This window comes from Stegostoma tigrinum, chromosome 31 (assembly GCF_030684315.1).
Source record: "Stegostoma tigrinum isolate sSteTig4 chromosome 31, sSteTig4.hap1, whole genome shotgun sequence".
Classification (NCBI taxonomy): Eukaryota; Metazoa; Chordata; class Chondrichthyes; order Orectolobiformes; family Stegostomatidae; genus Stegostoma; species Stegostoma tigrinum.
In genome coordinates, this window is record NC_081384.1 from 35241191 (window position 1) to 35253269 (window position 12079).

Here is a 12079-nt window from a genome sequence, read left to right on the forward strand (position 1 = left end):
ACAACAGTTGCAGAGATAATGGATGTGCCACCTATGATTTTCCCAAATTCAAAACACTTTCATTGGATTGAAAGTCAGCAAATGCAACTCTGCTGTTCAAGAAAGGAAGGGGAGAGACTATAGGTAACTACAGGTCAGTTAATTTGTCATTTGTGGTCTGGGAAATGCTGCAACAATATGAAGGCAGTTTAGCAATGTACTTAACATCATTTTATAATCAGACAAATATGTGCATAGATTTGGTCTCCATATGTAAAGTAAGATTTCTTTGCCTTGGAGGTGGCAATATGAACATTTATTAGAGATAGTAGGAACTGCAGATGCTGGAGGATCTGAGATAATATGGTTTGGATCTGGATGAACACAGCAGGCCAAGCAGCATCAGGCTCTACGTCTACCATGGGGATTGCTACTAGGAAATAATAATGTCTTACCTAACGGGAAAGTCGTTAACCATTCTGAAGTCGATGTAGCCTGCATTAAGTTACTTCTTGGTACTCCAGTATGTTCCTTATTAGTGGTTAATCACTTAAGGCCAGAACACCATGTTAGATTGGTTTGAATAGAAGCTCAGTGGCAGCAAATCTATCCCAAAGAGATCCAAAAAGAAATACGTGCCAGTCACAAACATCTCTGACTAAATCTGTATGAGTGGTAACCTCTGCTATCTATCTGGATACACTTTGGTGACTCCTCCACTCCCAATACCTCCCCAAAGCCACCTTCCCTGCAACTGTAGAAGGTGTAATACCTGTCTGTTTACCACCTCCCTCCTCACTGTTCTAAGGTCCAGACACACCTTCCAGGTGAAGCAGCACTTTACCTGCACTTCACACAATCTAGTTTACTGTGTTCACTGCTCATAATGTGGTCTCCTCTACATTGAGGAAATGAAACACAGACTGAGCGACTGCTTTGCAGAACACCTACATTCTGTTTCCAAAACTGACCCTGAGCTTTCTGTTGCGTGTCATTTCAACACGCCACCTGTTTCCTGGCCAGAATACCTGTCTCAGGCTTGCTGCAGTGCTCCAGCAAAGCTCAGCACGAGCTGTAAGAACAGCACCCCATTTTCTGTTTGGGGCCGCTGCAGTCATCAGGACTCAATATCAAGTTCAATAATTTTAGGGCCTGAGAACCTTTTCCCATGTCCTTACCCCAACACCCACACAGCAGGCCTTGTCATCACATGGGCAGCTATCGCAGCCAACTCATTATCAGTCACTAATAGTTCCCATTAGCAGCTACTGATTCTCCCAGGCTGATCTTTACCCATTCTTTTTCTCTCTCAAGGCTTTATCTCTACTGATCAGTTACTCCTTGCCTCTTCACCACCCATCTTCAGCATATCTACCAAAGTTTTCCCAGTTCTGAAGAAAGGTCACTTGATCTGAAACATTAGTGCAAGAATAGGCCATTTGATCCCTTAAGCCTGCTCCACCATTCAGTAGGGTCATGGCTGATTCAACACTCCTCATGCCCACTTTCCCGCCCTTTCCCCATAGCCATTAATTCCTGACTGATCAAGAATCTATTTCAACCTTAAATATACACAACAACTCTGCCCTACAGCACTCCATGGCATAGAGTTCCAAAGACTCTCAACCCTCCAAGAGAAGAAATTCCACCTCCTCATTAATTGATGCCAATTTTTTCTGAGACTATGCCCTCTGGTCCTAGACCCTCCATGAGGGGAAACATCCTCTCAGCATTGACACTGTCAAGCCCCTTAAGAATCCTACAAGTGTCAATGAGCTAATCTCTCATTCTTCTAAATTCCAATGTTTTGAAAATGATGAGAATATTTTAGTTGCTCAGATGTGAAGAAAGCAAGAGAGGTTGTTGTAGCTGCCCCAACTATAACCTGTCAAAGCTTTTATAATCCTGATCCTTGAACTGTTCCTGTAGATTGTACGTCACTCGCTTTTTAAGATCTGTGTCGTCAGGGAGATCAGTCAATTTAATGTCTTGTTTTTAGCATAATTACCAGAATCTATGATGTAGGACAAGATAACTGAACAGCTTGAGTATATTCAGGGGCAGGGAGAGACTGCATGGTTTTGAAAAGGATAGGTCATGGCTAATTTTGTTTTTGGAAGAGGTGAGTAAAGACATGAATGTGTGAGTATCTATAGATTTAATTTGTCCAGATTTCCAAAAAGCCTTCGATAGATTGGCTGACAGCAGAAGGTTGATATTATGGGCAGGTAAAGTGATTGCCTGGATGTTTGTCAAGTAAGGGCGTTAACAACAGCAGTAGGTGTTAGGAGTCATATGATTAGATAAAGAGAACTGGAAGGCAGCAGAAACGTTGACTGAGTGCTGACAGAATGGATGTATAGATTAAGCTGCAAATGATAAGTTCTTGCAGAAACTTCCTTGGATAAGTAGCTTTACTGTGGGAAACCGAGCAGAGTTAGATCCCAAACACAACACAACAACATTGTCATGTAGTGTTGTGCAGTTGTCTATATTGTAGCCACCGCTATTCACCATATTTATTAACAGCTTAAAATGATGCTATGGAAGTTCCTATTTCCAAATCTTCTGATGACACAATACCCACGAAGTGGGATCAAAGGAAGCAAAAAAAAAAGGTGACATTGCTAGATTAAGTGAATCAGTAAAACTGGAGCAAGTGGATTTCACTTCCATCTAACCATAAGGTATAGAAGCAGAATTAGGCTATTTTGCCCATCAAGTCTCCTCTGCCATCTGATCATATGATATGTTGTTGGCAAATGTGAAGTCTACAGTTCAGACAGAAAGCATATTAATAAGACACTTTCAACATGGTGAACACAGTGGAAGTGCAAAGCCTTGGATTCCAGTTGTGCAGATCAGTAAAATGTCATGAACAGGAACAGAATATAATTCAAAGCTGGCCTTTATCTCAAGCGGTTTGGAATACAAGGGGAAGTCCTGTACAAAGGTCTGGTTGGACTACCTCTGGAGATCAGTATACTGTTCGAGGCACTGCACCTTCGGAAGGATATATTGGCTAATAATCTTACCACTTCCTCTTTTCCCAAAACCTCATAAATATTTCCTTTTCAATTATTTGACCTGTGAAGGCCAGTTTGAATTTGCCTCCACTGCCCTTTCAAGCTGAGAATTGCAGAATGCAGAAATTCCCTGCAGAAAAATAATTGTATGCTCTGAGAGTATTTTGGCAGTCACCTTCAATTTGAGTCGTCTGATTATCGCCTTTCCTGCAGTTGGGAATAACATGATAGAAATAAACAATAATAAACAAGGTTTCTCCTTATTTCCTCCCTCTAACCTTTTCTATTCAAAGGAAAACCACATCAACTCATGTGGTCATTCTCTCAATCCCTCATTCTTAGAATTGGAGAATCTCTGCAGTGCAGAAAGAGGCCATTTAGCCCAGCAAGTCTCACCAATGCTCTGAAAAGCATCCCACCCAGCCACCATAACCCTGAATTTACCATGGCTTATTTATCTGGCCTGAACATCTCTGGACACTACAGGACGATTTACCAAAATCAAACCACAATCTTTGGACTGTGGACAGAAAACAGAGTACCTGGCAGAAACCCCCCGCAGAAACAAGGGAGAACATGCAAACTCCATACAGACAGTCACCCACAGTGGGAATCAAACCATTGTACCACCTAAACCAATCCAGAAAGGGGAAATCAATTGATGGCTCAAAGACAACCCCATTACCAAGCAAACAGGCAGCAGCAGAAACAATACCCTGGTTTTTTCTCCCCCTCTACGAATGAAAATAGACTGACCTTCACATCAAGGGGAAGCCCTGTACTTCCTGGATGAAGGGTCTCGGCCTGAATCGTCAGTTTTTGTGTTCCTGAGATGCTGCTTGGCCTGCTGTGTTCATCCAGCTTCACACTTTGTTATCCTGACCTTCACATCTAGCACTTTCTGACAGTAGATCATAGTTTGGTGAGTGAGTAGGATTATATGGCATTATGTCACTTTCCATATTGCAATATATAACAGGCAGTAATCTGTTTAAACAGAAGCAGTATCTTCTGAGTAGGAGGGTTGGGGGGGGGAGGGGGGATTGGTGTAGAGAGCTGTTGAGACCTGTGATTGAAGGTGCATTCAAAACCGATGCCCGTAGCAAAGCAAAATACTGTGGAAACTGAAAGTCTGAAATAAACACCGAGAATGCTGGAGAAACTCAGCAGGTCTGAAAGTATCTGTGGAGATAGAAATAACATTACCATTTCAGTTCAGTTACAATCCATCATTACAGAACTGAATGCTGTTGCAAAATATTTTAAAAATACTTTTGACAGAGGTGGAGGCCCTTTGTGGTTGGCAAAGGGGTGGTTAATGGTGGTGAAAATGAAAGATAGATTTAAAGTAAGTGTAAATTAAAGTGTGTAAGGGAGAAAATGGGTCCTGTCTATTAACAGCAAAGTAAAGAGTCAAGGTCTCAGGACTCTTCGGATGTTCTGGGGAAGGATTGCACTGATTTCTCTACACAGACGCTGCCAGACCTGCTAACTTTTCCAGCAATTTCTATTTTTGTTTCTGATTTCCAGCATCTGCAGTTCTTTTGGATTTTTTTTTAATAAGCAAGGGTGGTTTAGTGGTGAGAAGAGAATGTAAGAGTAATGGTGAATAGATAGGTGGTCAATTTCTGAAGTTATTGACTCCAATATTGAAAACACGAGGCTTTAAAGTACCGAAGCAGAAGATGAGGATTTGTGGGGGGGGGGGGGGGGGGGGAACCACCCAGTTGCCTGCAATTTTAATTAACCTCCTTGCTCTCATGCTAATATTTCTGCCCTGCTGCAATGTAAACTAGAATATCCACCCCTAAGATGTATTTAGAGGTGGAGGGCATTTAATCAGGTGGGAGGGTAGCTGGTGGGATTTTTGCTGGCAGTAGAATGAGTACCTTCAAATTGATTCACTGCCTTGATATATTCTTGAAAGAGGACCTTATATAGAAGCAGGAGCTTTCTCTCAGCCTTACCAGAAATGAAGAGGTTAAACAATCACTCACAGTGAGGAATCCATCAGGGAGCATGTGTGAGCAAGTCTGAAGGTAAAGAGAAGTTAGTGTTAGTGCCTGGAGCTGTGGGAATGTAGCAACTTGTCAACCCTGTATTCCATGAGTGTTAAACAACAGTGAAATGCACTGAGGGTGGGGGGGCGGGGTTGTTCTGCTGCTGGTGCCCTCCTCAAATTGTTGTAAATTCCCAAGTCAACACTGCTCTAGCATCTTTCAGTTTAATATGATATAGAGGCCAGTAAGTGAAATCATTGGCCATCACAGGAACAGACACAGTGAACAATCATAAGTGTAATTCTGCAGAACTGTTTTTCAGGATGAGGTAAAATGTGAAAAACGGTCTTTTCCAAAAAGTTACATTAGAGATCTCGGTGATTAGTTTGACAGCCAAGACTGAGAACATAGATAGGAACACAACGGTCAGTCAACGCTAACTTTTGAACATTTTGTGAATACTATGGAGTGGATACAGTTATTTTGGTTCAGCAATCTGCAAAACATCAATCAGTCTCTCCTGAGTTCATTGTTGGACTTGTTGGTAACAGTTTTATAGTTAAAGTCTCCAGCTGTGGTCCAGTCCAAAATGAAAGGCATTTTATCTGAGATAACAAAGTGTGAAGCTGGATGAACACAGCAGGCCAAGCAGCATCTCAGGAGCACAGAAGCTGACGTTTCGGGCCAAGACCCTTCATCAGAAAAGGCTTTGACCTGCTGTGTTCATCCAGCTCCACACATTGTTATCTTGGATTCTCCAGCATCTGCAGTTCCCATTATCTCGGCATTTTATCGGATTCTCTCTCAATAAACACTGGAAATTATTTTACAACTTGTATTTAATAAAGCTACATCCTCTTTCTGAGAGATAATGGACACTTTTTGTTTAATTTTTCCTATAATTATGACTGCACAGTTCAGTATACTTCTTCTAAATCTTTTTCCTCCTTTTCCAGCATCTGTGTACTTTTTATGAAATGAACACCTGATCTATGCTCAGTGCTCCAAGTTGTTTTGACACTATAGGTGTACCATGCATTTTATTATAAGTTTTTTAGTCATTCATGGGACATGGGTGTCACTGGCTGAGCCAGCATTTACTGGCCATCCCTAAATGCCCTTGAAAAGTTGGTACTCAGCTGCCTTCATGATCTCACTGCAGTCCATGTGCAGTAGGTTGACCCACTATGCCACTGGGGAGAGAGTTCTAGGATCTTGAACCAGTGACACTCAAGGAACAGCAATATATTTACCAGTCAGGATAGTGAATGGATTGGAGGGGAACTTGAAGGCGGCATGTTCCCACGTATCTGCTGCCCTCGTTCTTCTAGATTGAAGTGGTAATGGAAACTGCATCCTAAGAATATTTGGTGAATTTCTGCAGTGCATCTTGTAGATAGTATACACTGCTGCTACTGAATGTTGATGATGGAGGGAGTGTATGTTTGTGGATGTAGTGTCAATTAAGTGGGCTGCTTTGTCCTGGATGATGTCAAACTTCTTAAGTGCTGTTGGAGTTGTGATCATCCAAGCAATTGGGGAGTATTCCATCACACTTCTGACTTGTGCCTTGTAGATGATGGACAGGCTTTGGAGAATTAGGAGGTGAGTTACTCACTGCAGGATTCCAAGCCCCTGACCCACTCTTATAGCCAAAATACTTATATGGCTAGTCCAGTTCCATTTCTGGTCAGTGGTAACCCCCAGGATGTTGATAATGGGGGCTCTAGAGATAGTAATGCCATTGAGTATGGAGAGGCAATTAATAGATTCTGCCTTACTGAAGATAGTCATGGACTGACACTTGTGAAGGCATGAATGTTACTTGTCACTTGTCAGCCGTAACCTGGACATTGTCCAGGTCTTGTTGAATTTGGAGACGGAATGTTTGAGGAGTCGCAAATGGTGTTGAAAATCATGAAATCATCAGCAAACATCCTCACTTCTGACCTTTATTATAGAAGGAAGGTCACTGTTGAAGCAACTGCAGATGCTTCGGCCTAGGAGACTACACTGAGGAACTCCTGCAGAGATGTCCTAGAGCTGAGAGGTAATGGGAACTGCAGATGCTGGAGAATTCCAAGATAATAAAATGTGAGGCTGGATGAACACAGCAGGCCAAGCAGCATCTCAGGAGCACAAAAGCTGACGTTTCGGGCCTAGACCCTTCATCAGAGAGGGGGATGGGGAGAGGGAACTGGAATAAATAGGGAGAGAGGGGGAGGCGGACCGAAGATGGAGAGAAAAGAAGATAGGTGGAGAGAGTATAGGTGGGGAGGTAGGGAGGGGATAGGTCAGTCCAGGGAAGACGGACAGGTCAAGGAGGTGGGATGAGGTTAGTAGGTAGATGGGGGTGCGGCTTGGGGTGGGAGGAAAGGATGGGTGAGAGGAAGAACCGGTTAGGGAGGCAGAGACAGGTTGGACTCGTTTTGGGATGCAGTGGGTGGGGGGGAAGAGCTGGGCTGGTTGTGTGGTGCAGTGGGGGGAGGGGACGAACTGGGCTGGTTTAGGGATGCAGTAGGGGAAGGGGAGATTTTGAAACTGGTGAAGTCCACATTGATACCATTAGGCTGCAGGGTTCCCAGGCGGAATATGAGTTGCTGTTCCTGCAACCTTCGGGTGGCATCATTGTGGCACTGCAGGAGGCCCATGACGGACATGTCATCTAGAGAATGGGAGGGGGAGTGGAAATGGTTTGCGACTGGGAGGTGCAGTTGTTTGTTGCGAACTGAGCGGAGGTGTTCTGCAAAGCAGTCTCCAAGCCTCCACTTGGTTTCCCCAATGTAGAGGAAGCCACACCGGGTACAGTGGATGCAGTATACCACATTGGCAGATGTGCAGGTGAACCTCTGCTTAATGTGGAATGTCATCTTGGGGCCTGGGATAGGGGTGAGGGAGGTGGTGTGGGGGCAAGTGTAGCATTTCCTGCGGTTGCAGGGGAAGGTGCCAGGTGTGGTGGGGTTGGAGGGCAGTGTGGAGCTAACAAGGGAGTCACGGAGAGAGTGGTCTCTCCGGAAAGCAGACAGGGGTGGGGATGGAAAAATGTCTTGGGTGGTGGGGTCGGATTGTAAATGGCGGAAGTGTCGGAGGATGATGCGTTGTATCCGGAGGTTGGTAGGGTGGTGTGTGAGAACTAGGGGGATCCTCTTTGGGCGGTTGTGGGGGGGGGGAGGCAGGGTGTGAGGGATGTGTTGCGGGAAATACGGGAGACGCGGTCAAGGGTGTTCTCGATCACTGTGGGGGGAAAGTTGCGGTCCTTGAAGAACTTGGATATCTGGGATGTGCGGGAGTGGAATGTCTTATCGTGGGAGCAGATGCGGTGGAGGCGGAGGAATTGGGAATAGGGGATGGAATTTTTGCAGGATGTTGGGTGGGAGGAGGTGTATTCTAGGTAGCTGTGGGAGTCGGTGGGCTTGAAATGGACATCAGTTACATGCTGGTTGCCTGAGATGGAGACTGAGAGGTCCTAGAGCTGAGATGGTTGACCTCCGATAACAATGACTATCTTCCTATGTGCCAGGTCTGACTCCAACCAGAAGAGAATTTTCCCCCTAAATCCCAGTGATTCCAGTTTTGCTAGGGCTTGTTCATGCTACAGTTGGTTTAATGTGGCCTTGATGTCAAGGGCTGTCATCTCACCTCACCCTTGGAATTTAAACCAAGGCTGTAATGAGGTCAGGAGCTCATTGGCCCCAGCAGAATCCAAACTGGGTATCACTGATAATGGGAACTGCAGATGCTAGAGAATCCAAGATAATAAAATGTGAAGCTGGATGAACACGGCAGGCCAAGCAGCATCTCAGGAGCACAAAAGCTGATGTTTCGGGCCTAGACCCTTCATCAGAGAGGGTGTCACTGAGCAAGTTCTTGCGGAACAGGTGCTGTTTGATAACAGTACAGATGATACTTTCCATTACTTTGTTGATGATCAAGAGTAGACTGATGGGATATTAATCGGCTGAGTTGGATTTGTTCTACTTTTTATATATGTGACATAACTGGTTAATTTTCCACATTTGAAAAAAAAACAAAAGGACTGTGCATGCTGTAAATCAGGAACAAAAACAGAAGTTGTTGTAAAAGCTCAGCAGGTCTGGCAGCATCTGAAGAAAAAACAGAGTTAATGTTTCGAGTCCTCAGAACTACAAGTTCTAAAGAAGAGTCACCGGACCTGAAATGTTAACTCTGATTTTTTTCTTTACAGATGCTGCCAGACCTGCTGAACTTTTCCAGCAACATAAATTTTCTACCTTGTTGGGTAATTATACTGGAACAGCTTGGCTAAGTGCGTGAGATGTTCTGGAGTAGAAGTCTTCAATACTATTTCATAATGTTATTATGGTCTATTGCCTTTGCAGTATCCAGTGCCTCCAACCATGTCTTGATATCATGTGGAATGAATCAAATAGGCTGAAGACTCGAATCTGTAGTACTCGACTGCTGGAGGAGGCCAAGATGGATCATCCACTTGGCACTTCTGGCTGAAGATTGCTGCAAATGCTTCAGCTTTATCATATACAGTAATGTGTGCTTTCCAATCATCAAGGATGGGGATATTTGTGAAAACTGTTCCTCCAGTGACTTATTTAATTGTCCACCACCATTCATGACTGGATGTGGCAGAACTGCAGACCTTCGATCTAATCTGTTAGATAGAGCTGCATTTGCAGTTTGGAATGCAGTGTAGGCTTGTTTAGTAGCTTCACCAGGTTGACACCTCATTTTTAATTTTGCCTGTTGCTGCTCCTGTACTCTCCACAGAACCAGGGCTGTTCCTCTGGCTCTATTATAACAGTAGGGTGGGGGATATGCTGGGCAGAGAGGCTGCTTCTCTTAAATCCAAAGAAGAGTCATATTAGACTTGAAGATTTAACTTTTGTTTATCTCTCTACAGATGCTGCCAGACCTGCTCAGTTTCTCCAGCATTTTCTGCTTTTATCCCTAATTTTTTAACCCATTTCACTTGCCATAAGCAAAAGTAGTACTTTGGAGTCACTTGCCATACCCACACACTAATTTTGTGTGATTTATGAGCTGAGGCACCTGGGTCCTTAGATCACAGCCTCCTTCAGAGTTCATGTTACACATACAGATGTATATTTTGTTAATAACTGCTCTTAATTTTTTCTCAGGTGATAATCTGTGCCTATCAAAAGGAGCAGCATCGTGTGCAGAATGTCTCCGAATAGAACCATATTGTGCCTGGTGTTCACAAGAGGTAAGACAGAGGACTGCAGTTACTGTTGCAGAATCATCATTGCCATCCCTAGAGTTACTGTGAACCAGAAATTAAACTGGGTCAGCCACACAGTTGGGTGGCATGATGACTCAGCGATTAGCAGTGCTGCTTCAATGTCGGGGGCTCTGGTTCAATTCTAGCCAGGGTCAACTGACTCTGTGGAGTTTGCACATTCTCCCCATGTGTGCGTGGGTTTTCAGTGTGCTCTGGTTTCTTCCCACAGTCCAAAGATGCGCAGGTTAGTTGGATTGGCCATTCTAAATCACCCTTAGTGTTCAAGGATATTGGGTTAGCAGGGTGGGTCTTGGGGTGATGCCCTTCAGAGGGTCGGTGTGGACTTGTTGGGCCAAATAGCAAGTGGGGTTCTATGATTCTATACAAGTACAGTACAGCTACAAGACCAAGTCAGAGACTGGGAATCCTGCAGCAAGTAAGTCATCTCCTGCCTCCCTAAAGCCTGTCCACAAGACATAGGAATGGAATACTCCCCACTTGCCAGGATTGGTGCAGCTCCACTATAGAGTCATACAGCATGAAAACAGACCCTTTGGTCCAACTAGTCTAAGCCAAGCATAATCCCAAAGTAAACTATTCCCACCTGCCTGCTCCTGGCCCATTTCCCTCCATAACCTTCCTATGCATATACTTATCTAAGTGTTTTAAACATTGTAACTCTGTCTGCAAACTCTCACCCTCCTTGGCTTCAATGAAAATAACCCCACCCTATCCAACCTTTCTTTACACCTCAAACCTTCCACACTGGTAACATCTCTTCTGAACTCTCTCTAGCTTAATAACGTCCTTCCAACCCTCAAGAACCATTCACACAGTCTGCTTGATCGTAACCCTGTGCACCACCTTCAACACTCACGGCCTTCACCATCAATGTGCGATGGCTGATGTGTATCCACTCTACAAGATGCACTGCACAACTCGCCAAAGTTCTTTCAACAGTCTCTTCCAAATCCATGACCTCTAACACCTAGAAGGACAAGAGCAGCAGACGCATGGAGACAGCATCACCTACAAGTTCCTCCCCAAGTCATACACTATCCTGACTTGGAAATATATTGCTGATTTGATTTTGATTTTATTTGATTTGATTTATTGTAGTCACATGTACCTAGGTACAGTGAAAAGCTTTGTTTTGTGAGCAGTATAGGCAGATCATAGCAAACAATGACATTGAGATCAAAGATACTTAGACAGAATGAAGCATACAGGTTATAGCTGCGTAGGAGGCCCGCAAAGCAAGATCAACATGATTTGAAGTTTGAGAGTCCATTCAGCAGTATAATCATGGCATGGAAGAAGCTGTTCTTGAACCTGTTGGTGCATGTGTTCAAGCTTCTGTATCTTCTGCTTGACAGAAGAGGTTGTGGGAGATCATTACCAGGTTGGGAAGGGTCTCTGATGTTGGCAGCCTTTCCACGGCAGTGAGAGATACAATTGTAATTGTACTGCTAAAAGTCCCTGATTAATAATGTTCAAGTGAATAATTGTTGTATGCTCTGTAAATGGAGCAGGCACATTGATTACAAGGTGTAGAGCTGGATGAACACAGCAGGCCAAGCAGCATCTTAGGAGCAGGAAAGCTGATGTTTCGGGCCTAGACCCTTCTTCAGAAAATTTTCTGAAGAAGGGTCTAGGCCCAAAACATCAGCTTTCCTGCTCCTAAGATGCTGCTTGGCCTGCTGTGTTCATCCAGCTCTACACCTTGTTAGCTTGGATTCTCTAGGTTCTGCAGTTCCTATTATCTCAGGCACCTTGATTAATTGGATTGACTGGGTTGTTGTGTTGGGCATGGATTTAAGTAGAAACTGAATCTGTTTTCA

General features: G+C 44.1%; 1 protein-coding gene across 1 annotated transcript in view; it reads left to right on the top strand.

Moving 5' to 3' along the window:
* Nucleotides 1-12079, top strand: part of LOC125466419 (integrin beta-3-like) — a 77542-nt gene that overhangs the window by 5626 nt on the left and 59837 nt on the right. Inside the window, exon 2 of the mRNA XM_048560899.2 lies at nucleotides 10138-10223. Coding sequence (XP_048416856.1) covers nucleotides 10138-10223 — 86 coding nt within the window. The remainder of the gene's footprint in view (nucleotides 1-10137; nucleotides 10224-12079) is intronic.